This window comes from Gavia stellata, chromosome 6 (genome assembly GCF_030936135.1).
Source record: "Gavia stellata isolate bGavSte3 chromosome 6, bGavSte3.hap2, whole genome shotgun sequence".
NCBI lineage: Eukaryota > Metazoa > Chordata > Aves > Gaviiformes > Gaviidae > Gavia > Gavia stellata.
The window spans coordinates 50,784,339-50,812,294 of record NC_082599.1 but is presented as its reverse complement, the minus strand read 5'-3'; the positions used below and the strand labels follow the sequence as shown (position 1 = coordinate 50,812,294).

The window sequence follows — 27,956 nt, the reverse complement described above, 5'->3', positions numbered from 1 at the left end:
ACGTGTTATTTCCACACGAGGTGTGTAGTTATAGAAAACCTTGGGCCCAGGAACTTGAATTACAGGCACCTCTCCTGGAAGTTTTTAAGGTTCTGCGTTGCAGTACCTACAGATGGCACGTGAGAGCTAAGGCACTGCTGAAACAAATAGCCAGGTAACAGTCTGTGCTTGGCAGAGCTCCTACATCGGTTTGGTAAATGGTAATAAGAAAAAAGTAAACGAAAAATGTTGTAACATGAAGGCAATGTAGATAGACCCATCCACCTCCAACCAGCTCCATGCCCTTTAATGGTGGGATTTCTGGATGCGAAAGCTAGAGTATCAAAGATGAAGTTATTCGGGCATATGATCTTAACATCAATGGCTGTGTTCCCGAGGAGGAAATCTGGAGTTGTCCTATGCAGGTTGGAAAGCAGAGGGATGAAAGAGGACTCCAGAGCAGCAACTGCTCCTGCACCTCCAGTGAGAAAAAAGTAGCGACAAACTGGAGAAGCTACCCCAGCTGGGTATTATAATACATGTATTTCATGGGGAAGTAAGTGATGGTTTACAATCAACTGCTTCTAAGTTTTAAAAGCAAAGTTAAATTCTTACATAAAATTACAACAAATGGAGTCCTAATATAGTGTGGAACAAAAAGTGTAAGGAAATCTGATACACCCTCTGTATGCTCAAATTCTGGTCTTGTTACCACAAGTGGAGCTGGGTAAATCTCCTGAAGTTAAAAGGCTCTTGCTAGATTTTAATTTTGAGAATAAAACGATCCGCCCATTGACTTCAGAGGATTAGTTGTGACTTACACAAAAGAAGATAAAAAAACTCCCAATCTGATCCTTCAAACATCTTTCACACACACTTTAACATTTTAAAATGTTTCATTGCTTTCACAGGCTGGAGGACACTTACAGCTGATTCTGTGGATTCCCCTTCTTGTTCTCTGTAGACACTCAATAGTGTAGACACTATATACTTCTACAGCATATATAAGCTATAGCACCAGAACTCAGCAAGATAATGTAGTTCATGATTTGCCTTTTTAAAAACCTAAAGCAGATTTTGGTTTTGCAATTCACTTCCATTCAGCTGAATTAGGGTTCAGTCATAAAGGCAATGAATGCTCTTGTCTCCCCTTGATGTAAATGGGATGAAACCACTCGCAGGACTTGGTCCTTAAAAATTAAAGAGGAAAGCAAAGGATGAAATCCTGGATCCTCCTCTGAGGTCAACGGGATTTCTGCTCTTCAGTACCCTTGTGCACTAATTCACTACTCATCTCTAACACAGTATTTTTGGGCCTTCAAAGTACTTCTGTATAGGATCCTGCCATACAGTTAATAAAAATGTCAGGAATTCACATGCAAATATTTTTCATGATTCCACTTAAAATTGCCTCAGTCTCTACTTGTACTTATTTTTGGATGAAAACTATGCAGATAGTCCTGCAAGACAGAAAAAAACATGCAAACTGTTTTCTCAGAAGAGAATACTAAATACATCGACCATCACTGTTTTATACAAGATTGGCCCCACCTCACACAGGAACGACAAGTTGTTTCAACAGAAAGAGTAAGAACTGGTAGGAAGAAGGAATGATTTATTATTCAGTTCCAAGTGACCTCAGTTTCACATCATGGAATTTCATTAAGTTTTTAAGAAAGATCAACACTGCTTAAAGAATTCTTTAAGCAACTTTTACAAGATCACTAGTTGTGCTTTGTTAATCATCTTATTTCAGCTATTTAAATGTATCTTAACATCTTTCAGGTGCGCTGGGATTCAGTATCGCTTTATTCATCATTACAGAAAAAGACATATATAAATAACACAATACATAGGTCAGAAAGTCTAGAGGAACTGTTATGTCTTCCATGGTTCATAATCTGATTCATAATCTGACAAAAATTCTTCGGAATTTAGCCGTACTGTTATAACTCAGTGGAACAGCACTGAAATGAGGAACCTTAGTGTTAGCCCCAAAAATACAAATAGTCTGCTTTGTTGTGTTTGTGTAAAGGAAAGAAAGCTCAAGAGGAAACCCATATGCACCAATTCTGTAAATGCACAGTGAAAAGCCATGCTCACGGAAGAGTCAGTGCAGGAGTGATCTTGTGACATAAGGTGAAGCTTAAAGGAGCAGCTTTGAGGTATATCTAACTGGAACTACAGGTGACCAAAAACAATAGTAAGGAGCAACGACGAGTCTTTACTTTTGTAAAACACTTCGTGGTGCTTTCACTCATCAGGGTTCCTTCTTTTCCTCTACTTCTAACAGCTCATCAAGGAATTCCACAACTTCACCCTAGAAAGGATTAAATTTAACAGAAACAAGTTAACCCTGTACTGCAAAACCAGTGGAAAATTTTAACCATTTTAATCAAAACACAAACTGTAATAATAGGCTTCTAAATATTTTTTAACACCCTTCATACAGAAGCTAGCACAACAAGCCTATAAAATGCAAGTAAATGGCCCATACAGGGTAGCACAAGTACTTGCAGTGACATACAGACCTTAAAAGAAGGAAATGTTACACTGCACAGTAAAGCCTCTTGTACTTTTTCAGGTATTTAAATAGACAATTAAATCCTCAAGTTTAGAAAGTAGAGGCATAAATGTTTAAAGTGCCTGTTAAATTTAGAAATTGTTAAAATAACATAAAACATTAAAGAATTTTAGAAAGCTTCAAAATTCAAAGCAAAAGTGTTTTGTAGAACCCCAGCTTTGCATCTGTCTGCTCTAACCATTTATGTCCTCTGTTACAACCTTCAACACACACCTTCTACATTTTCAACCACAGATCTTCACATGCCATGCTTCAATGCAGAAAAAATGTAAAGAACCAGAGATAGTAGAATGTTTTCCATACTGGAAACAAATATGTTGGTTTAGATTCAGTCCAGAAAATACTATATTTACAAGCTCCACTCTGCTAATACAGGGTACCAACACAACATAACAACCCAACTTTCTTTATTTAAACTACTCCTGACGTAGTTATATGTCATATACCATAGTCAAACGTCTTCCTGCAGTCAAAGCCTGAGTACTTTGGGATGATACAGCCCCACCAGCTGGAATTTACTGCCTTGTCAACCAAGCTACAGTAACCGAGCTAAAACCTATTGTAATCATTTTCAGTCCAAGATGACACCTTCAATAGCGAAAAGCAAGTAGCTAACAGCAAATGTGCAGCAGCGTCTCAGACTACTCAGAACTGACTGTAGCAGCCCATCTGCTGGCACCCTCAGTAACACTAGTATTTTCCTGTTTGCCTTCCACACACAGCTCGGAAACACCACTGCCTGAGAGGGGAGACCTCGTGGGAATGCATATGCGTATTTTCACTTGTTGATACAACTCAAATACTGAGCTGTAAGACAGATGTGGATGCTCAACGTTACATTTCCAATCTTTTATTCTAGTAACTACAATGTTCTATTAAACTTTTTTAATTTAACTGTGTTTTTTAAACTTTCCTGTCCTTCCTTTCTTGACATAAACCTATGTTTTAAAAAGGTCTTAAGATGTCATTTAAGTTTTTTCCAACACAAATCATCACTTTCTGATAGAAAAATATTCTGCTGGAAAATCTGATCAGCTCTTACTCCCTCTCATGTTTAAAATAGTGAGAATTTATAACAGTTCATGTTGAAAGCAAGTCATCCTTGCTGGGATGCTGATTCTCCCTTTTCCCTTCACCCCCCATTCCAAGTCTTTGTGAACTGTATTAGGCTTCTGAGTCTGCTTGATGAAGACTGCAAACAGTGTTTTACAATCCTAATTAAATTTTAAGCACATTTTTGTCTAGAAAGGTATGCCTTAGGAAGACAGCAACTTTCAGGCACATGCAGTTTGAGACTCAAAATTTTACAGTTTTCTATTCTGATGAGGAAAGGGCATTAAAACCTCTGTCAGTGAAAAAAAATAAGAGGAAATAGAGATTTTTTTTATATTTTGAATACAACAATTGTATTATGGATATGGTGATTAAAAATATTAACATCACATTTTTCGGAAGTGTGATTAGCAAGGAGAGAATTAATGAGAACCAAGCAAACAAAAATAAAAGCTGGCTGAAATAACTGCTGCTCTTGTTTCCTGCTTCACAGTTCCATCTTAAAAGACTGTTGAGTTTTTGCAACTATGAAGTGGTTTTAGCAAGTCCTGAAGGATGGCAATTTATTTTGCTTTGAATTTGTTCAAAACATCTAAGTATCCAATTCAATAAAAACACAAGAAAAAATGCCAGCACTTTCATATTCCCTACTTGTCTTCCTGGTTGCAGGAAATCTGGCAATTGGAAAACAGGAATTTGACATTTCTGCACGTTTTCCTTTGTTAGAAGTATTTTGATTGCCTAAGGAGCTCAATCGTGGGAGGAACTCAATACCACTTCACAAATGCACATGAAGAAAATAGCCACTAGGTCCAACAGTCACTATGCAAGCAATTGACAGTTACAGAAACAGCAGCACAGAGGTCTTCAGGTCAAGTTTTCTAGCACAGCTCCTAAAACTGTGGGTACAAGCATTCGGGTGCCTCTTGAAGGACTACAGACAGGCAGATCCCACTAGCTCTGAACAGCGTTACGAGACTGGGAATACAGGTGTCTACTACAAGGGTCCCAGATCTAAATCAGATGGGTTCTTTTACACCTCAGGATCATAGTTTAATGAAAGAATAAAAGATATTAAAAAGGATTTCTCTCCTCGGTCTACCTGCAAAGACAACCCTCAAAAGGTCAGAGTCTGAGAGGTAAGGTGAAAGGCGTAAGCATCTATTCTATGAGTCTGTGATCTGACTGGATGACACAGAATTAAGGATAAGGAAGACACGGGGATTTCAATATTGTACCTTTGGTAACTCAACCATATGGGAACTTAATTCAATTCATATTGTTGTCAGGTTCATCAATAAGGTAGGATATTTCAGAAGACAAAGAAGATCCGGACAGAATTCAGTTTTTTTTTATTCTGGTATGTTTTCAAATCCAGAAACACGTAAGAAGCCCAAGTTTTAAATGGAAAAGGATATTTAAAAGCAACAGTATTTAAAAAAAAATTGACTGAAATCTGCAATCTCCAGTGCCTGAAACTGATCTCTAAAAGGAAGTATGACGGAAGCTGTTGCGGTCTAATGAGAAGTACTGGGGAGTAAGAGAGGTTGAATTATGGCAAAAATATAAAAATAGCTGCTGAAACAATATACGTACAGAAAATACAATGTAATGCAACTGAATAATTGCCTGGATGTTGGTTATTTTTGAAAAGGCAAAAATTCCAGATTACAGTTAAACAAAACCTGTAGTTAAAATATTTTTGCCTGCACCTTTACGGTCCAAATATAAAACATTTGCAAGTTGTCCATACTGTGGTTGGCAATCTAATGAAAAGGTGATAATGCTACATCAGAAGAGCTGATCACATTGTCACACTAGCAGCTATGACCAGATTGATCGCTGTCCTTGCCCCATTAGCACTCACTTGACGCCACATCATGCATTTTGCATGACTGAAAGGCAGCAAATATTTCACAGGTGTTCATTCCAGGGAAAAAGCTTCCTGCCCCCTGATATCTAATAACTTCATGCTGGCCTGCAGACCTGCAGTCTGAAAATGATTCTCTGATACGATTTAAGCATTCAGTGTGACAGAGTTTGTCCTGTTATCTGGTACGCTCTTAGGCTCCTACCTGCCTTAATAGGAAAGACAGCAAACTTACATGCAAAGTCAGCTGCAAACACGTAATTCTTTCTGCTGCCAGCTACTAGAGGGAACAACAGCCACCCAGTTCTAATGCAGGTTACATAAATACGCTGCTCAGACACAGTGCTGACATAAATCAGAGTTGAGCAATATACGGTCCAAAGCGTGATGTAGCTGTCTGGCTAGTAGCTGGTAAATCAGTATGTGAAGTCTGACTAAGCTTGGGGAAGAGAAGGATTTGCCTCCAGACCAGTACACGCCTGATAGTTAGGCAGCCAACAACTGCAAAGTATGCACATGTGGACTGCTTGGTCAGCTGCAGTGAAGCACATCCTCGGTCCACAGTCACTGCCTGCTGGTTTGCACTGGAGGCTAGGTCCATGCTGCAGGTACAACAGCTCTGCTGGTAGCCCATGACCTCCCTCCCTGTGCTACCAACCTCTTCCCTCTCCCAATCCAGGGACAGTCAGTGGAAAGTGGGAGTGACAGCAAGGACGTATGGGAAGAGATGGGACAGGTACAGCCTGAAATACGGGAGGCATGATATCGAACCGCAGCAGGGGAATGCTCCCAGACTGGTGTGAGTGGTAGGAAGAATCAGAGAAGCTGATCTGATCAACTGGAGCCTCTGATTATCTGTCAGATATGCAAACTGAGCACCCTTGGCTTAGATTAACATCTGAACAGAGGCACAAACAGAAAGAACAAGTTTTGTACCAAGTAAGTAATTCAAGACGGTTTTAGAGAGTGTACGTGAGTAGGTGGATTATAACATAAAATAATTTTGAAACAGAGTTCTTGGTCAATTCTAAACAAGATAACCCAGGCTAGTGAGATTGGTGGACTATTATAGGTGAAGCTAGAGCATTTGAAAAAATAAGTCTTAAAAAGGAGAAAAATGCAGAACTCCTCACTTATTACTGGAAGCTGAGTGTCCAAGACCAAGGTACACATTGGGCCAGGGATTGTTGCTGGCCCTTCCTTATGCAATATTAAACGCTGCATTCACACACAGAAAACACAACCTTTTAGAAGAAACATCTGTACTTTGGAGACTCCTAGCCAGCTATTAAAATAAACAGCAAAGAGGAAAAGCTACCAATACATGGCTCAGTTATGGCCCGCTTGAGACGGATGGTCCAGCACCAACTTTTCTTTTGACGGCATAATTTAAAAATAGTAGGAAGCAGTAGCAGTTGTACTGCTCACTGACAAAGCCAGACGCTTTGCCGTTGGTTGCAAAGACTAAGCATTGCCTTCTGTGTAGCAAATATTAATCATTCATTGCCTCCACCTACAATCTGTTCTGTCCTTTCTCAGTGTGGACTGTAAAAGTTCTGGGAAAAAACAGCTTTCTTGCAATAACCCATACTTTCCATGCAGATCTGCTGATGGCCTTTTCTGTAGGGATTCCATATGCACTGCAGTGGGATAGCCTGTTCTTCAGGGAAGTAACAGAAAATACTAAAATAACAGTGTTCTAGAATGAATTAAGATCTACAGAAAGATATTATTATGGACATGCTTTCATGAGTGATTATCAGTAAATGAATATGAAACAGCCTTTATCCTAACTCATCCAACAAACTGAGCCTTAAGAGACAATACACAGAGCAAGAAGAATTGGCTGGATCTTTGTTTCCTTATAATCTATGACCTAGAAGGAAAATATTTATCCCACAAAATGTCCCCTGGCTGTCCTTCACAGCAGAAATTCAGATTTTGTTGAAGTTCAAAGATCTTAATGACTGGAAACTTGTTCAACAGTGAGAGTAACAGATTTGATTCCCTTATGTATTGGGTGGAGGTGGCAAGGTTGTGGTAGTGGGAGAGGTTGCAGGGGTGCCTTCTGTGAGGAGAGGTCAGGGCTGCTCTGTAACTAATGAGTAACTGCCCTGGTAACTAATTTGAGTAACTAATGGGAGTAGTGACAAGGAGTTAGGTTCATGAAAAACAGCAGATTTTGTTCAAGGATAAATAACCATCTTGCAAGAGAGAAGACAAAGGTTTGACATGGCCGACTGTGGAGGATACGTGCTCCACAGGCTTGATAGAGCCTGCAAGCACACACCACACAGCCCACTGGCCAGTGTTATTTTGGTGGGCAACGACATTATTTTGGGATAACAGTAAGGCATGTGTCAATGCGTGGCACAGCCTGAAAGGTTTATTCAGCCTTTGACCAAGAAAAAGTTCCTTGATCTAACCTTCAGTTAAAACACGCGAGTTCACTGTAACCACCTCAAAGCCATCCCAGATTCTCCACGAGCGGTACAGACCAAGCTGGACATTCCTTGCATTCTAGCAGGGGAAAAAAGAATCCCTCAATTCTTTCTGCAGAAAAATTATTTGGCCCATAACTTGTTTATTTTCAGATAGTCCACAGTGTGACCCACTGTCACATGCTTTTAGGGTTTTTTTTAATATTTAAAGAGCTTAGTTGTTCTTTACATGTATGTTAACTTCTTTTCTCAAATCTTTTTCCGATTTATTATTATAATTTTTATAAAATACTTAATTATATATCCTAAACATGTAACTGTTCTCTTCCTAAATACTATGGCAGATTGCAGTACACTGCAGTTATTACAATAGTATTTTACAGTAATCCCATAAACGTGCTTTCCTCTCAGCATTTTTATAATGCCTATAAAACATGAGTCAACCCAGTTTCAGAGCAACTTCAACACTGCTCCCATTGCACGGAAAACAGAAGCCTTCTAGGGGCATTGTTTCTGAGCTCTACTTACGCTGTCTTGGCTGCTTTATGCTGCACGCAGAAGCTTAAGAAAATCTGGGCAGGTAGAAATTCCTCCTAATGTCAGTACCGGCAACTTGAGGACATCCTGCCATTTAAGCCCAACCATGCTTGCAGCTTCCCATGATAGGTGGTTTAAATGGAAGGAGGAACATCTTTGACCAAGATACACATCCAACAGTAAAGAAGCAAGAGGGGAAAGCAGGAAGCTTCTGGAAAGCCAGCCACATGGGCAGTATCTCCACTGGGAAATGACAGAAAAATCTTTTCTCTTTTCTTTAAAGAAGTGTATGTTGAACAGGGACCATAATAATGCCAATTAGCTGCCAACTCTTTCTGAAATAGCTGCCACCAGCTCTTCCCAGTGTAGCGGTGCTATTGCAGCCGTGTTGGTCTGAGGTCACAGGCAGGGCAGGGTTTACAGGTCTGCATTTACAACTTGCCGTTACGAGTGCGCTTGTATAAATCAGTTGAACATATGCAAAAAGTGAGTTAATAAAGCTGAAAATATGTTAGCGATTCCTGCACAGAAAACTAGGCTGAATTCAGATTATTATTTGCCCCCATGCTTTGATGCATTTCCATATGTTCTCTTTCCACCAGCCACATTAGTTCAACACTTACTCTCCTTTGCATCACACTTAGGAATAGCGCATTTGAATTTCAGCTACTATGCAAATGGACATACACATTATATACAAATAAAAAGAACAAGATGCCAAAAAAGTGGGTCAAAGCTGCCAACAGTTTTTTACCTACTGATTAAGTACTGAAAGAAAAATCACATTGTAGGATCATCCCAGCCAAATACTTGTGGTTCTTATGTAATTTAGAACAGCTAAGTAGCTATCCCTGAAAAAAAAATTCCTCAAGAACGATGATTTTATGGGCCACAAACATGTCTCATATAATTAGTGTAGTGCTGAAGTTGTATCTCCACTAGTTGAGTATCTGGCTCTTAACGGCATTTCAGTTTGCTATTTAAATCTGTGCAATACTAAGAGTTATATCTATTATAGCCTTTATGCATTACACATCTGAACAGAAATCAAAAAGCTTGACTATCCATGGCCAACTAAGATGACAACACTGTGTAATGTTCTTTTAATGTCACTGTGGAAAACTATAAGGATATTTAATAATAATTACTTTTAAGAAAAAGTAATTTGTAGCTAGTTGGCACAAATATTCTCTGTCACCTCCACTGTGTTAAATGTTTGAACCAGAGTTTTTCATTTCCGTGTGGAAAAACATTAATAAAGTAACATGAACAGGACAGTATTTCTTGTAGTGACATATGCAAAAATCATTACTGCATGTTCCAGCCTCTGCAATTACTGCAATGTATTACTGGAAGAAGCCACATGTTCTCACTCACTTTGTTACTGGTATTTAAAAAGACACTTGGATGATCTGGGATACAGGAGCACTGAATAAAGTGAGATTCTCCACTTGGGAATAATGACATATTCACATAGGAAGAGATCCTTTTGCCACATCAATCCTTCTGCTTCACTCAAGGAAAGAGAATGATTTTTTTCTGCAGATTATTTTATGGGCTTGATGGCCCACAAGCAACTTCACAGACAGCAAACATGAACCACAGAAACTCACAAAAGGTATGGCCTATGGCCCAAGAAGCACATGGTTTAAATAAACAGAGTGCACTAAAAAGAGAGGTTGCCTCCATCCTTAACAATTTTTAATAAAGCTTTTACTGTAACACCTTATCTGGGTTTTTCATCAGTTTTCAGCATTCCTATAGAATAAACTTCTCTATCCCTGCCAGGAGAAATATTAAAAAAAAAATTCCACTTACACTACCAGATCCTGCCCATATAGCAGAAACTGCAAGGTAGCGATTTTATCCTTGTGCTACTCCTGCTCTGTCTGGACTCCCTGGAAGGCTCCTGCAGCCAAAAAGGAGTTCTGGTAGCCAGGGATTTATGAGTTCACTACCAAAAGCCAGAGCCAAGCCAGAGGCATGGGCAGCCTCCACCCCTCCCAGGTTCTTCATCCCTAGTAAGTGAGGGCACAGACACCCTTCAGCTTTTCCTCGGGAGAGGAGAATGGTAACTTTCCTAATAGGATGAGAGTGTGGGGTAGGGATATCTGTGGCATGATGAAGCCCAGTAATTTTGGTTGTTTAACCCAAACATATAACCCAGTGTAATGTGACTTCCTTGACCCTTTTGCCCAAAAGTTTAATTAACGTTTCCACTATACTTCCCTCCTGCAGATTGCAAGGTCATTTATAATTGTACCCGTGAAATGCACTACAGGAATGAATGCCAGCAAATGAACGCTTGTTTATTCTATACACAGTGCTTGAGGCTGAAGATTGTTTCTCTAATCCCTTCTTGTAACAACATATGGGGAAAGCCCTCACAACGGACTGCATCTCCCCTTCCTTAATTACTCATCCCTGTGTTTTGAAGCAGCAGATGTGAAAGAAGGAAAAAATTACCAATTAAGTTTATGCCTAACATAAGAAAACATTATGGGCAAAGCACAAACCAACAAGGGAATATAAAAAAGTGCTCAGGTATTTCCCACCCTGATGAAAATCCATACGGACTAGTCCTCATCTAAGCATAACCTTATAACAAACTCATTAAACTGTCTTTCATGGAGTTTTATCACAATGGAAAGTCTTCCTCAAGTCTGGTAACCTGGCAATGGAATTTTAAGTATAGAGTTGTTTTCAGGTCACTAGCATACTGAAGGCAGCACAGACATGTTATTACTTCTCCCCTATAAAATATTATCTCTCCCTATGTGCTGGATAACATAAAAATTGTGAAGGTGATTTAATTTTTTAACATTAGCCATCTTCCTTTTTTCTAACTAAGAAAGACCTCAGCAGTGCTCCTTACAAGTACCCTGCTCCATGCCGTAACTGAACATAGCTCTTTGCCAATGCCAGCAATGAACTATTCCATCATTTGAAGATTTTTTATACCTTTAAATGAAAGGTTCTGAAAACAAAGCAAAACAAAAGGCAATCCAAAGCCTCCATGATTTATACTTTAATTTCAGCTGTGGCAGACAAATAAATACCCTCTCAACAATTTAACTACTTTTCTTGCACAAAAATCCACTTTACATATTTCCAGTCTAATAGTAGTCATTATATGTTATTTGGCCATGAATTCCAACCATTTAAGAAGCAAGACTGGGTGACCAAAATGTTACTGTGCAGAAAAAAATAACAGATAACAAGACTACTTTTTGACAAAAATTACAATTTAGGTGGTTACTTCTGGATGAAATTATAAGGATCTTTAAATCTAATTTAAACAACATTTCAGAAAAAAAAAACCCGGATAAACGTTCAGTTTAAATATATATACTACTTCTCTGCCCCCTGGTGTTATAGCTTGGAAAGTAGATTTTCTTTTTTTGTGGGCTGAGTGCATTATATTTAACTTTGTGTTAATACTGCCCATATTTTTTTAAATGGTATGTGATGTTCTTTGGGTTTGTTTCTTATGTTCCATTTACAAAAGAAAGATTTATGATAAATTGGTCAAGGTTACAAGAAGATTTTTCCATATTAGCTAAATCCTGGAATTCCATCTATGTATCATCTTCGCTTTAATGTGATTCCTGGTTTTTTGACCACGATTTCCTCTCTAGAAAACTCACCTCATCATCATCCATCAGATGTTCCTTTGCGAATTCATACATTTCCAACTGGAGTGTGGTTATGTTGTGGTATCGAACTGCCTCCTATCAAAAAACAGAATTTCTATGTTACTTTAGGGTAGCAAGACAGGGGGGTGTCATCACGTGTCACCTGAAACTATTCCAGTGAAGTCAGACGCATACTTCGTAGAAGGCAGATCCCAGGGGGGGTTAAAATGTTTGAGAAAGGAAACAGCAAAACAGCAAGCAGCATATCCAATGTCTTCTGCGGATCTTTCTAAGCACATGCTCCACCGGTGTGAGAAGAACAAAGCACTCTCCTCTTTCTCATGTTTCAAAGCATTGGCGAGTCTGAGAATAAGGAATGAGACTGCCAGAGCTGAGCAGCAGCCTGTGCCTGCATTCCAGCGGGCTCTGGACGTGAGAAAGCCTCTGTCTCCCTATGCACTGGCGTATGGCGGCAGGCAGTTCTGGGAAAAAGAGACACTAAGCTATTCTGCATGATAATGACTCACCACCCCAGCCTGAGTCTGGGCTAGGGAAATTCTGCACGATCACCCACCTGTCCCTCCTCACTTCCCCGACCGTTTGCCTGGACAGTGCAGTTTAGCTCAGTCACCTACTCTCATATTTGTTAATACCAACAGTAATCCACTTTGATTATCGCGTTTAACTCTTCTTGGGGAGGAAAAAAGGAGAATTCCTCTTTCAAAAGACCATCTAAAGGTTGGTGCCAAAGCCGAATGCTGCTGTCACCCCATTACCACTTTGTGAAAATAAACCAGAGGCATTATGGTTTTCATGGCAAGTGGTTAGGACAGCAAGCAACTTTTGTTCACAGTTACATGGATCAAAGTACAAGAAAATACAGCTGTGTGCATTTAATATTTTATACTTAAAAATTAAATTATCTGTAGTCCCCAGCTCCTGAGAAGTTATCAATGAAACATTCAGAGTTAATGTGTAGGGCCCTTGTTCTGTCCTCTCTGCGCATGTATGCCAAATCTGTCTGTAGCTTGCAGTTTTATATTGTTGCTACCCCTCACTCCCACCACCATCAAACATTGTCTCCAATATTGCTATAAAGCACAGTTCTGTTCCCAAAAGCAGCAATAAAGGAGTGGTCCCTTTCCCCTGTGAGCTCAGACTCAACTGCTGCTGCCTGAAAGAATCAAATGCATTTTGTCTTCTGTCTCAGTTGGCCCTGCAGGGCAGCCTTGGGTTTCCAGTGTGCAGGTAAGGTGTATTGCACATAACTCAACAGCTGTCCACAATCAAAAAACACTTAACTCAAATGGAGTGGTATTTTTGACTTGGGCTGGCTGGCCTGAGAGGACAGAAAATGTAATTATCAAATCAGTGCAACCTATAAGGTGCATACATGAACTGCTCTGCAGTGTTGCTACAGATAAAGCCTGTCACTTAAGCACTACACGTATGTACTGAGCTTAATGCAGCATTAAGAATCAAGGGATACGTCTTTGGACCAGTGCAGGTCTCGGTAACTGAGGTGTCTGAAGAAGCAACATGGGAAAGGCAACTGGAACGTTACCCTGTGAGGTGCCTGCTGTTGCTTCAGCTAGGTTAACTTAAATGACTCTTCCATGGGGAAGTCATGCCGTAAGAGAAAGAGAAGGCACTAAATTTAATTTGTGGAACATGTATTGCTAATGACTAACTACTGGTACAGCACATACCACTGATGCCTAAGGAGTCACTCAGGTGTCACAAAGCAGTTAATTCAGTTGCATGACATAAATCCTGGTAACAAGAAATGACAGAAAATCCAACTTGACTGTCAGAGTCCAGGCTGCAGGACTCCAGAAACACAGCAAAGATGCTTTTATATGTAAAATTTCGTTGGACATGGAAATTTAAGAACAGCATAGAAACCCATTTTTAGAGTCATTTGTCAAAGCCAGATCACAATCATTGCTGGATGGACTTATGTTTACTGTGGGTTCTTTGCAGCAATCATTCTGAGGTAATTAGGTGCATTATGGTTGTGAGCCTTTTCCCATCATCATCCACCCAGCTGTGTTCTAAATCGAGTAAGTGGAAAGTGGGTTTAGCTGGGGTTATCATATCTGGACACATTCCAACGGACACAGAACCTGAAATAACAAGCAGGTGGGCAACTACATGTTCACAAATAATAAGTGATTGACAAAAGCCTGAATGTCACTGGAGTGATCTTTTCATCAGAAGATTTCAGGGGCTAGCTGCTTTATTTATCGAGGTAGAAAAACATATAAATATATATAAGTGGCAGACAAGTACCAGCATGAATTTACTTGTCATCGTATCATATCATATCCTATCCTATCCTAGTATATTTCAACACAAAGGGAGGAACTATAATGACATTCACTGCCTACATTACATAGTACCTCTCTGTGTACAACTTTCTTTATGGCGTTAATAAAAAAGTACGTGTTTTAACTCCAGAACCAATAGATAACCCCTGTTTTCACAATCTCTGACCCACTGACTTTCAGGGAAATATATGAATTTGTCTTGAACACATTTTAAGTAATTCACCTACCGATCTGGGCTGAAAATCCTCTTCTTTAAGTCCCCATTTGTCTTTGTGGTACTGATAATAGACCATGTTCTGTTTCATTACTTCATCTTTCTGGTCAAACAGAAGGTAACTAGCAGCACAAGAAGCTGCATTCTTCATGTCATTCACTAATCAATAAACACACAGAAAAAAATCCAGATAAGGTAAATGAACAAATTCCTACTCTTACCTAGGCTCTGAAAAACTCAATGGAAACAGGACCCATTTTCTACCTCCCCACCAGCTGCATAGAAAAAAATCAATTGCTTCCCAGAAAGGATATACTATTTTTGTGATCTGAAACAGGTAAGGCCATGATTCAGAAATGGCGACTTACCTCTGATAGGTTTTTATGAAAATCCTAACCAAATGTCCCTCTCAGGTATCCCAGTATCAGTGAGATATCAGCCCACAGCGTGGTGATCCCCACTGGGGCATTTATTAAAAAACAAACAAAAAAATAAATCAAAACGCCCCACTTCTTTGTACTAGAATTGACAAAGAGGGAAGAGTCAACGTGTATCATTTAAACATCTAAAATACATATGTTGAACATGTATTATTTATATGAACATTTATCATTTATATGAAACTCTGAAAAGTGTAAGCAACTTGTGCTGGCAGTAGGTATCATATAAAGAATGAAGTGCAGTGATGGATCAGATCACACTTACTCTATAACTCCCTCATTTTTCCAACACCCAAGTGGAGACCAGTCACAACCATGTGTAACTTAAAACAGAGGGGTCTGCCCTGGGCAAAATCCAGCCCTTATGGGACTTATGTTCAGCAATTTATTTTGTCATGGACAATTTTATGAGCACGGGCTCTATACATAACATTTATCTCCCAAGTCTGTTAACTACAGTTATACAGGGAGAGAAGGACGCCAGGCAGCTCAGACCTGTTCCAGAAGAGGTTAAAATGCAGATTCTGGAGGCCACTATTTACATTCTAAAGCATTACAACTAGAGGGAAAAGATTATGAATGGAAACTGTCCCTCATCATCCCAATGTTATTTAAGCACATTAAATGACTACTTACATTTATAATAAGCAAACTGCAAGTAATGGTACATGGTGGCCACAAATTTCTCAACAACAAAGCCTCCTATAATGGGTGTCAGATTACTCTCACACTGCACTTTGCATGCAAGGACTTCAACGTAATGGTCTAGAAGGAAGAAAACAACAACACAGGATATGGATAGCACACAGTGAATTGTTACAACCCCTCCCATTAGCTACCCATTAAAATTTGGCCTCATAAAGCTCTCCTGGGTCCTGTGCATCTGTTACCTTGCTGCTTGGAAGCACTGAGCATCTACAACTCCATCTGAAGTACCTATCAAGTACTGGTACTCAGCCCTTCTGTAAAAATCAGTGTGGTCTGGACTTGAAATGTATCAAAGCTGCAATTCCAGGGAACTAAGCAGTTATGTTGCACTGACACCTACAGGCAGTCTATGGTGGTGGGTTTTATCTAGAGTATTCTGGAGTATCGCATTCCTTCCTAGCCGTGAACTTAACAGTGCTGTATTTTTTAATTTTGAGACCCTTTGCAATTTCGTTAAATTATTGCATGAATAAGGTCCATATGCTGCTAAGTACAACGATGTTCCAGAGAAATACAGCAGGTGATTGCAAAATAAACCTCCAGGAGATGGCCACATTTTGTGCCTGCAGTTTGGATGTTCTCAAAGAGAAGACAGATGTGAATATGCTGCTCACTACAAAACAACTTTCAGCCAGAAATGTTTAAGTTCACAAGTTTACCCAGTCTACAAAAGCTTGGTACAATGGCATAGGACTAGAGGTTTTCTTAGCTTCAAGAAAATACATTCCATGAAAACCTTCCATCAAAGAATTCCAAGAGTTTTCAGGATATTAGACACCACCACCAAACAGAAGTATTTTAAAGGCTTAGTTTTCTTGTTAGCCACATTTGGCAGGTGAAAGCAAGTTACCTAAGCTTGTGCAGCAAGTCTCTGACCAAGGCAAAAGAACAGCAAAGGCCCCTTCCCCTGACAGCTCCTAACACGAAGAACGCTGAAGCTAACTAAAAATAACTGGCCAAATGAAATTACCAGACCTGTCTTTTACAAGAGCAGTGTAGTCTCCAGACACAGTAGTGTCCAATTCCAGCCAGCACTTAAAGCCAGAGACACGAGTTCCTCAGTGAAGTGGTCCCATGCAATGAGGACAGCTGGCTCCCAAACATAACTCATTGCTCGGGGATAAATACATACCTGGTGCAATCGCCAAATATTTCCGGTTAACATTTTTTGCTACATCTACTTTCTGCAATAAAAACCTCAGAGGCAGGATATATCTCCCTGGAGCAAGAGCACAGTTCAGCCCAGGCATTGCAAGTAAATTTGAATTTTCTTATCTCAAGAACAAAATATTTGAAATGCATGCACATGACCCTAATGACATCATGCATTAACTCCTACCTTTCCTTCTCACCACTACTGCTGCAATGGTCCTCTCCTTCCAAGGAGGAAGAGGAAGGATGACAGCAAGTGCCAATCACAGCTGAGCACAGGCACTGGAGGCTTTACAGTGGCTTGGGGGTTATCCTGATGTCAGGGCTCTGGCCCACTGGGGAAGTAAGCCTGTGCTTCTCGCTTTACCCACTGTGATTTGACCTTCACTCTTTATCTGCTGTCCTAGGCACCTGCCTGCTTTGCCCAAAAGTAAAGCATGGCTTGAGGAACAGCCTGCAATAGCTATTCCATGTCAGCTAGACTGGTGGATACCAGTTCTGCACTGTGAGAAACTGCAGAGCTCCTCTTGTACTTTACATTTATGCATCAATGTATTTCACAAGTTTCCCCTCACCAACACACCTGATGGCTTTAAGACAAAAAGTTGCCCTGGTTTCCTTTCTGACAACTTGGAAATTCTGTTGATTTTTCATGTTTTTAAGTCTGTTGAGAAAACATGCAGGCATTCCCCACACAAATATTGACAACACCACTGAGCCCAGAGCACTGGAGAAATTACTTGTTTCTTTTGCTGCTAAAGAGCACGGGAAATGCATATGCGCCATTTTGACAGCAATCAAAAAGGTGCTATCTCTTTTTCTATTCAAATACTAAAAATAAAGAAATCTTACCTGTTAGCAAAACTCAGCTGTAGGAAAGATGAAAAATAGGCAACAGAAACTTGTCATATTTATGAGAAAGCAGATACGTATGACCAGTCATATGCAAGCCACAAAGCAGATTTTGAAGGCAGGCTGACCACTGAGCCTCAAAGGTGGCCAAACTCATACGGAAAGGATGGTCAAGAGACCTGTCTGGATAACTGTTGCTAGCTGGAGGGAGTAGTTGTTGTTACCCGCACGTGTATTTTATTCTGACACACAACTTCCATGTTAATGTAAGAACTCTCTGTTCTGATTTTCTTTTCAGTAACATAAATAAGGGCTGTCAGAAGAAAAAAGGAAACCAGAATTCAAGCAGTTTTCACTGAATCTAATAAACTCATATCGGCCCAAACTGAGCAGGTGGCACCACGTGCATTTCACACTGCAAATTGAGGAACAGAACTTTGGTAGCAAATCCTACGCATAAACTGAAATGCAGTTTTGGCACACCTTTTCTTACTGTTTCCTAACCACTCACCTGCAATGGAGAGATAGAAGTCTTTAAATTCTTTGATCTCGCGGGAGCCTTCACAGGCTGCCGTACAGTCATCGTAGGCTTTGAAGAAATCAGGAAGAGCCAGTTCCATGTCTGAGATGGATGTTCTCCAGTTGTCACCATTGTATGCTCTCACAGCCCTGACAAAGAGATTCTGAAAAATTGGGAGAACTGAAAATCTGCAGTAACTGATCCATGGAAACCTGTGTGTAAACTCAAATACAGTAAATGATCTCTCTACATTTCTGGATTACTATATAAGCTGTTATCCAATCAATATGATGACAACAAATACAGATGGCTAATAGATTTTGCCAGATGTTTCCTAGAGAGCAGAGTATGTAATTCCACTGCAGAGCAACAGAAGCACCTGCTGGACAGAGGGAACGGTGGGAGTCTAAAGCACAGGTTTTGGTAGAGATTGCCACTGGAATCTCAACCCAAAATAATGTCCTGTTATTTTAAGCTGTGCCCCTACAGCACTCGTGCATTTGAATAACTCTAGGCACCTGCTCAGCTCCAGTAGGGATCTGCATGCAGTAGCTTTCAGGTATGCCACTGCCTATGATTTCCTGTGACTTACGGAACGGGGAAAAGCACAAGAGGTGAGAATTACTGAATGCATCAAGAAGGCAGAACAGAGACGATTCAGGAAGACAGCAAGAGGGAAAGAAGAGTAAGAACTCAGAACACATAAGCAAATGAGACCCTGGAATCTCAGCCAGTAAGAGAAGTAACAGAACACTTCCAAAAGACCAGACTCTGAATAAAAAGCATACCTCATAAGGTTTTGTCTCCAAGTCTTTAATATGCTCCTCAGCATCAGGTATGCTCTTATAGTAGGCCATGTTTCTTTGCATCATTTCATCCTCTGGATGCTTCAGAAGAAATGTGTGAGCTGCCGCAATAGCTTTTGGAAGATTATTGGCCTAAACAGGGATGGGAAAAAGAGGAAGGGGAGAAAACAAGGGGTAATTGGAAACACACTTCAAAGTTTCTCAGTTTTTGTCAATGAACTTTCCTGCAGCCTCTCTATTCCCAAACCTACTTCTACTGAAACCACAGTCTCAGCAGACACAATGGTACAGTAAATTGGATAGAATTCTTCCCAGTTTTACTACTAGCTGCATCACTAGGAACAGTTCATTGTTTTTTTTTTTTTATTTTGTTTTAAAACCTATTATTGTTGCAAATAGCATAGATTATTTTCCCTTCCCCTTCCCATCTTCATAAAGCTGACAAGGCACAAGAGTATACCATGTTTTCATGGTGTTTATGTCACCTCTTTGCCCAGCAGCACAGAAGACAATATTGCAGTACTCTGTCTTCCTGATGGTGTTATGAAGTTAGAGCAAACAGCAGGGACTTGGTCAGTAATTGTGTCCTAATGCACTATGTGATTTTCTGCACCCGTTTTTAAACTAACTTTAAAGCCCGTCAGAGATACTTTGTGAAGTGTGTATTCCTCGTTTACAACTGCATGTGCCAAATACGTTTGTCCTTCTCTGTGCATGCATTTATATTTTTTGTTTTATTTATACACACACACACACATTTTTATAAACTATGTAGTATATGTGCACGTATTTAGGAGGAGTGAAAGGAGAAGTCTTCAGTATTTGCGAAAAGTTAAAACCTTTTCCCTTGTAAGCCAAGATCCGTATCACCCCGTTCAGCGTACTGATGTGTAGGTGATCCAGAGTTCCACCTCCCATCTGAAATAGCTTATGGAAGTGCATGTATAAAACTACGAGCAAGGATCACAAGCGCATGTGCACATGCAGTCTTCTCTTTGCATCCATAAAAGGTACCCTTTCATTTCAGAAAGAAACTTGAGGCACGACTGCATCAAAGAAAAACTTCAACCCTAACATGAGCTCTTGCTGCTCTGCTGCTCTAAGTGTCCCGGCCCTGGCACTCCGCCAGCTGCCCTTCCTGCCTGTCCCAAAACTATGCGCTTCCAGTCAGCCTAGACAGCGCTAAACGCAAAGGGAAATCTCAGCTGCGCTTTCGTCAAATGCCTGGTTTCTTTTGTGCTTTATGCTTTAACCCCGCTTGTTGGTAGGCTGACAGGTCTCTCATTTTTGCTTAGTCCACAATTCACTCTCGGTTTCAATTTTCACCACGAAAAAAAAACCAACAGGGTTTTGCAGAAACACATTCCTAAGTGAACTCAGTAGCTATGAGAAAGCTCCCTCCAGAGGAGCAAGCAGCGGCACAGAAACATCTCCTCCCAGGAGCTAAGACGTGGCAAAATTTCACTGTTGAACCCACCTGAATAGACACATGGTCACACTAAAGCATGACGTTAAGCCTTTCCCTCTGCCTTCTTCCTGTATTATAAATGCTGTTGGTGGGGTGGGGGGAGTGACATTCCTTTCTTCAGAAAACTACCAGCCAGGAAAAAGCCCTTTGTACGTGGCCGTTTGTACCTCTAGAAGGCCCACTCAGAACTCCCCAAGTGAGTGAGAAGAGCTCGGAGCTGGACTACAATCTAGTAAGAAAGGCAATATAAATGATGCTAAAGGCAAAACCACCGAACTGCACCGCACAAACCTACTGCAAGTGTGATTGAAAAACAGTTTAAAGGGAGAGGGAGGGCTTTCTCCAATTTCTCTCTCACATTCCTACCTGCCAGTTACTTAACCGTATCAGAAAAAGCAAGTAGGGATGATTTTTGCTGTGATCCATACATTGCAAACTTTGTATGTACCACAGGGGCGGAATGAATGAAGTGAGACAAGAAATGGCAGCATTTGTAGTGATGTCATTTTGGTATCCGTATATGGCTTTGAGAATGCGAGGAGTGCCTGCCCACTCGTATTCAAAAGAAACGTCCCCCGTTTGGGATCTGCTCTTCCGTGTGGGCAGAGGCTTTGATGTACAAAGTTAAGCTCTTCTGTATGGTCTTAGGGATGGCCTTAAATCATAGAATTACGCCGGTGTGGTACTGCGCATGGGGATGCTGTTCCTGTTGTACGAGAACACATTTTCTTGCTTCTGTTTGTGTAATTTGGGAAAACCATTGAATACTTTCATGAGAAAACAGCACTCCTACCAACAAGGCCCAGCAACAGTGAAGAAGATGCGTGTTTTCAGGCAGTGCTCTGCAAAAGAATGCGCAAGCACGCAACCCAGTTAATGTACGCCGGGATATGTTGGGAGTGAATCTCTGAAAGGGAGAACAACAATCTAACCAAAGAGTTCAGCTTGTTTTCTCCCCCACAGATGTCCCATTTATTTGAAATGCAAGTGCTTGCAGTATCTGAGGGGATGGCATGAGGGACGAACCTTGATTTGGAGAACAGAAGATAACAGTGAGAAGGAGGGAGAAAATCGCCAGCTAGATCCGGGACAGACGGATGACCAGAAGCTAGAAAAAGAGGATGAAATCTGTTAAAAGAGGTGTGTGTCCACAGCCTTGGCTGACCCAAGAGTAAGAAGTAAATACCATTCCAGTGCTAGCATTAGTGTCGCACTTCAGTGGCCAATTTTCGCTATATTCCTTCCTGCGGCTGTAACAAAACCACAGTTTTGCAGGCATCAGGGTATCTGCGAGTCACAGGCCGGGGGCTGCTGCACATAGAAGAATTGGACCAGAAGAGAGCAAGCGAGGAAGATGGACACACTGAGTGAGAGTGAGCAGCAATGAGCACTTGCAATAGCAGAGTGGTGACATGAAGGATCTGAAAAAGTTTCAGAGGTTAGAAGAAAGTAAGGCAGACGGAAAGATGAGAGGTAGAAACAGCACAACTACAGGCCAAGGAGGCAGGGTCCAGTGGCTGGGGGTCTGGGAAGAACTGGAGGGGCTAATCGAGGGGATGTGTGGAGAAGTTGTGGAACAACTGGTGAAGAGTGAGCTGGATTGGGACTACATGGGCGAGCAGGGAAAAAGACAAGGCACATGGTGGTGGGTCACACAAGGTGGGTGGGAGGAAGGGGCTGAAAGACTTGCCAAGGAGAAGATGATGATGTGCATAGTCGGCAGCCGGGAGGGCAGGGACTGGAGGGCCCGAGCACGGAGGGGGAGAAATGGAGGTGGGATGGACACCAATTGGTGGCTAAACTGGTGTGGAGGAGGTGATGGGGAATGAGGCTACAGCCCAAGAGTAACCCGCTCCAAGGGCCAGGCGAGAGGTCAGCAGGACAGAAAGCTTCTCCTGCACTGCGCACACGGGGTACCTGCGTCCATCGAGGCTGTGCAGGGACACACCGTGCTGTCCCCCTCTGCCACGACACTGACAGGCACGCTTGGCTTGGCTTGGCTTGGCCTGACTGGAGGCTGACACAACAGCAGGCGAGACTTTGGGGAGGCGAGGCTGGCGGGGGGGAGCAGAGGCAGGGCAGGGAGATGGGAGGGGAGGGGAGGGGAAGGGAGGGGAGGGGAGGAGGGATGAAGGGCCAGGCCTGACCTTGAAGTAGGCGAACTGCAGGTACTTGTAGGGCTCGCGGCGCTGGAAGTCCTCGAGCAGGTCGCGGCCGGGCTGGGCCTGGCGGAAGGCGGGCAGCCCCTGCTTGCAGCGCCGCAGGCACTGGGCCCGCCGCAGCACCCCGGCCAGGAGGCGCAGCTCGGCCAGCGCTCCCCCGGCGGCGGCGGCGGCGGCGGGGGGCTGCCCGGCAGCGCTGCAGTTGCGGTGGCAGAAGGCCTCGCTGTCGCGCAGCAGGCGGTAGAGCCGCATGCTGACCTCCAGGTAGTTGACGCTCTCGGGCCAGTTCTCCGTGCTGTACTGGTCCAGGCCGTAGCGGTAGGCGGACTCGAGCGGCATGAGCTCGTCCCGCGGGAAACTGCGGAAGCTGTAGCGCTCGTACTGCGCCCCCGCCGCCGCGAGCAACGCCGCCAGCGCCAGCCACATGGCTGCGCCTTCGGCAGCCACCCCGCCACCACGTCACCGCCACGGGAAAGGAGAGCGGCGGGGCCAGGGCCGAAGGAGGGGTCGGGGCGGTGGGCGGGGGAAGCCGCTCCGGACCCGCCCCGGCCCCGGCCCGGGGAGGGTGTGCGCGGCCGAGGGGCAAAGTCGGTGGTGGGGAAAGCGGGGCCGGGGCGGGGCGGGCTAAGGCCGGTCCTGGCGGGGGCAGTGGCGGGGGACAGCGTGCAGCCACACTACCCTTAAGGTGCCCGAATTTAGAAGCTAAGCAGGGGCGGGCCCGGTTACTACTGGGATGGGAAACCGCCCCGGGACACCCTTTTGCCTCTGCCCCTTCCCGCTTTTGGTTTTTTCCCCTTCCTCTCTCGGCCCGGATTTCGTCGTCCTCCTTCTAAAGCCTCCTCGCGCACCATGTGGAAAGGGGCCGCACGGGTGGAAACGGGCGTAGGGCCATCTCCCGGCTCCTTTTTGTCCCGCCGGCGCCGCGGTCTGCAGCGTCAGCGCCTCTGGCGCTGGCCTGCAGACCGGGAGACGCATCTTCCACCTCCTTGGGGCGGGTGGAGGTGTGCGAGGCCTTTCTGCCCAGCCAAGGTGGCGGGGGAGCTTCCTTCGTCCCCTCTGAGGAGCGGGGGCGAGTCCCCGGAGCTGGGCGGGGTGGAGCGTGTGGAGTGCTGGGAGGTGTCGGGAGGCGAGGGCGGGAGGAGGCAGGCAGGCCGGGCGCCGATGGCAGAGCGCCGGTGCTGTGGGTGCCGGTGGGAAGGAGGGATGCCCGCGCTGCGCCAGGCAGTTCCCCGGGCAGGCGGCGGGGCGGGGCGGGGCGGGGCGGAGCAGGGCCGGCCCGGCCCGGCGGGGCGGTCAGCTGACGTCGCCGTGTCAGGGGGCAGCGGGCTGACGAGCGCCCCTTCCGCCGCCGCTTCCTGCCTGCCGGCCGCCGTCCGTCATGCTGCGGCTCCTGCTCCCGCTGGCCGGCTTGGCGGCGCTGCTCCGGGCGGCGGTGAGTCCCCTCTCCTCCTCCTCCTCCTCCTCCTCCCTCTCCCCTGAGGGCACCCGCTCCGCGGCGGCGCCGGGGGGCTGCGCCGTGCGGCGCCTTGGCTGTTGGGGGCGGCGCCGAGCTCTGAGGGGCGCGGGGGGCCGCCGGGCGGGCATGGCTCCCGGCTGGTAGGGGGCCTCCTCCCGCCCCCGGAGGAGGACGATTAACTGTGGTCCGCTTTCAGTCCATGAGCGATGTGTGGTTCACGGGTGGTGGTCGTCGGGTCGCAGGTGCTGGGCCTGTGGCTGCGGCGAGGGGGGAGCTGCCGGGGCAGGTGCGGCGGCGAGGGGCCGGCTCCTTCTCCTGAGCAGGCCTGCCCGCTCCCGGCCGCCGCGGTGGGCCCTCGCCGCCGCTGTTTTTTATTGAGGAAGGGCTGGCGGTGCCTGCCCTTGCAGCCCGGGCGGTGAGCTGTGCTGCCTTCTTCAGGGGGTGATGGCCGGGGTTGCTGCCCGCTGGACGTGCGGGCTGAAGCGGTGCTGCCAGCTGCGGTCCTTCCACCGTTCAGGTTCTGCTCTGGGAAATAACTTAGGCCTTTAGTTTGAAGCAGAGCATCAGGATTACCTTGATAGATGTCGCAATTGAATGATGCACAGGTGGTTAAAGCTGGGTGAAAAGTAGCAGAGCCTCCTGGGAGACCTTTCTCAGAGGGAAGAGTGGATGCCAGTATGGTCTGTGAGGGCTGGGATCGTGGCTGAGACTGAAAAAGTTCGGAAGGTGGTGGGTAAGAGGAATGGAGAACGCATACCAAATGTGGTAGTAGTAGAAGAGGGGCACTTGGTGGATTTAGCAGATGGGCGGTGGCCGAAGGAGGGGTCGGGGCGGTGGGCGGGGGAAACCGCTCCGGCCCCGGCCCCGGCCCCGGCCCCGGCCCCGGCCCCGGGAGGGTGTGCGGGGCCGAGGGGCAAAGTCGGTGGTGGGGAAAGCGGGGCCGGGGCGGGGCGGGCTAAGGCCGATCCTGGCGGGGGCAGTGGCGGGGGACAGCGTGTAGCTACGCTACCCTTAAGGCGCCCGAACTTGGAAGCTAAGCAGGGGCGGCCCCGGTTACTACTGGGATGGGAGACCGCCCTCGACTACCCTTTTGCCTCTGCCCCTTAAGACTCCCCTCTGAGACTTAAAACGTGCCAAATACAGATGGCTAGTGGCTTTTGCCAGATGTTTCCTAGAGAGCAGAGTATGTAATTCCACTTCAACAGAAGCACCTGCTGGACAGAGGGAACGGTGGGAGTCTAAAGCACAGGTTTTGGTAGAGATTGCCACTGGAATCTCAACCCAAAATAATGTCCTGTTATTTTAAGCTGTGCCCCTACAGCACTCGTGCATTTGAATAACTCTAGGCACCTGCTCAGCTCCAGTAGGGATCTGCATGCAGTAGCTTTCAGGTATGCCACTGCCTATGATTTCCTGTGACTTACGGAACGGGGAAAAGCACAAGAGGTGAGAATTACTGAATGCGTCAGAAAGGCAGAACAGAGACGATTCAGGAAGACAGCAAGAGGGAAAGAAGAGTAAGAACTGACAACACATAAGCAAATGAGACCCTGGAATCTCAGCCAGTAGGAGAAGGAACAGAACACTTCCAAAAGACCAGACTCTGAATAAAAAGCATACCTCCTAAGGTTTTGTCTCCAAGCCTTTAATACGCTCCTCAGCATCAGGTATGCTCTTATAGTAGGCCATATTTCTTTGCATCGTTTCATCCTCTGGATGCTTTGGAAGAAATGTGTGAGCTGCCGCAAAAGCTTTTGGAAGACTATTAGCCTAAACAGGGATGGGAAAAAGAGGAAGGGGGGAAAACAAGGGGTAATTGGAAACACACTTCAAAGTTTCTCAGTTTCTGTCAACGAACTTTCCTGCAGCCTCTCTGTTCCCAAACCTACTTCTACTGAAACCACAGTCTCAGCAGACACAATGGTACAGTAAACCGGATAGAATTCTTCCCGGTTTTACTACTAGCTGCATCACTAGGAACACTTCATTGTTTGTTTTTTTTTTTTTAATTTTGTTTTAAAAACCTATTATTGTTGCAAATAGCAGATTTTTTTCCCTTCTTCCCTTCTTCATAAATCTGACAAGGCACAAGAGTATACCGTTGCTGCTGCACGGGATTAGTCTCACAGCAATTACCGATGCTAACCTAGGGATACTGGGCAGGAGTGATAGCTGACCATGTTTACATGGTGTTTATGTCACCTCTTTGCCCAGCAGCACAGAAGACAATATTGCAGTACTCTGTCTTCCTGATGGTGTTACGAAGTTAGAGCAAACAGCAGGGACTTGGTCAGTAATTGTGTCCTAATGCACTATGTGATTTTCTGCACCCGTTTTTAAACTAACTTTAAAGCCCGTCAGAGATACTTTGTGAAGTGCGTATTCCTCGTTTACAACTGCATGTGCCAAATACGTTTGTCCTTCTCTGTGCATGCATTTATATGTTTTGTTTTATTTATACACACACACGCACATTTTTATAAACTATGTAGTATATGTGCACGTATTTAGGAGGAGTGAAAGGAGAAGTCTTCAGTATTTGCGAAAAGTTAAAACCTTTTCCCTTGTAAGCCAAGATCCGTATCACCCCGTTCAGCGTACTGATGTGTAGGTGATCCAGAGTTCCACCTCCCATCTGAAATAGCTTATGGAAGTGCATGTATAAAACTACGAGCAAGGATCACAAGCGCATGTGCACATGCAGTCTTCTCTTTGCATCCATAAAAGGTACCCTTTCATTTCAGAAAGAAACTTGAGGCACGACTGCATCAAAGAAAAACTTCAACCCTAACATGAGCTCTTGCTGCTCTGCTGCTCTAAGTGTCCCGGCCCTGGCACTCTGCCAGCTGCCCTTCCTGCCTGTCCCAAAACTATGCGCTTCCAGTCAGCCTAGACAGCGCTAAACGCAAAGGGAAATCTCAGCTGCGCTTTCGTCAAATGCCTGGTTTCTTTTGTGCTTTATGCTTTAACCCTGCTTGTTGGTAGGCTGACAGGTCTCTCATTTTTGCTTAGTCCACAATTCACTCTCGGTTTCAATTTTCACCACGAAAAAAAACCAACAGGGTTTTGCAGAAACACATTCCTAAGTGAACTCGGGGGCTATGAGAAAGCTCCCTCCAGAGGAGCAAGCAGCGGCACAGAAACATCTCCTCCCAGGAGCTAAGACGTGGTAAAACTTCACCTGAATAAACACATGGTCACGCTAAAACATGACGTTAAGCCTTTCCCTCCGCCTTCTTCCTGTATTATAAATGCTGTTGGTGGGGTGGGGGGAGTGACATTCCTTTCTTCAGAAAACTACCAGCCAGGAAAAAGCCCTTTGTACGTGGCCATTTGTACCTCTAGAAGGCCCACTCAGAACTCCCCAAGTGAGTGAGAAGAGCTCGGAGCTGGACTACAATCTAGTAAGAAAGGCAATATAAATGATGCTAAAGGCAAAACCACCGAACTGCACCGCACAAACCTACTGCAAGTGTGATTGAAAAACAGTTTAAAGGGAGAGGGAGGGCTTTCTCCAATTTCTCTCTCACATTCCTACCTGCCAGTTACTTAACCGTATCAGAAAAAGCAAGTAGGGATGATTTTTGCTGTGATCCATACATTGCAAACTTTGTATGTACCACAGGGGCGGAATGAATGAAGTGAGACAAGAAATGGCAGCATTTGTAGTGATGTCATTTTGGTATCCGTATATGGCTTTGAGAATGCGAGGAGTGCCTGCCCACTCGTATTCAAAAGAAACGTCCCCC

At 44.2% G+C, this 27,956-nt stretch overlaps 1 protein-coding gene across 1 annotated transcript; it reads right to left on the bottom strand.

Moving 5' to 3' along the window:
- Window positions 1-1,538: 1,538 nt before the first annotated feature.
- CRTAP (cartilage associated protein) lies at window positions 1,539-23,177 on the bottom strand. Its single transcript, XM_059819081.1, has 7 exons — window positions 22,737-23,177; window positions 19,104-19,253; window positions 18,307-18,478; window positions 15,720-15,848; window positions 14,657-14,802; window positions 12,112-12,195; window positions 1,539-2,299 (listed from the first exon to the last, which is right to left on the bottom strand). The coding sequence occupies exons 1-7, from the start codon at window positions 23,175-23,177 to the stop codon at window positions 2,240-2,242; spliced, it is 1,182 nt and encodes a 393-aa protein (XP_059675064.1). The 3' UTR covers window positions 1,539-2,239.
- Between the last annotated feature and the right edge of the window lie 4,779 nt (window positions 23,178-27,956).

Coding starts and splice junctions, on each gene's coding strand:
- CRTAP (XM_059819081.1), bottom strand. CDS start 23,177: ATGTGGCTGGCGCTGGCGGCGTTGCTCGCGGCGGCGGGGGCGCAGTAC. Junction 18,479..19,103: donor TGGAGACAAAACCTTATGAG/GTATGCTTTTTA, acceptor CCAATTTTTCAG/AATCTCTTTGTCAGGGCTGT. Junction 14,803..15,719: donor GCAGTTTGCTTATTATAAAT/GTAAGTAGTCAT, acceptor TTTATTGATTAG/TGAATGACATGAAGAATGCA.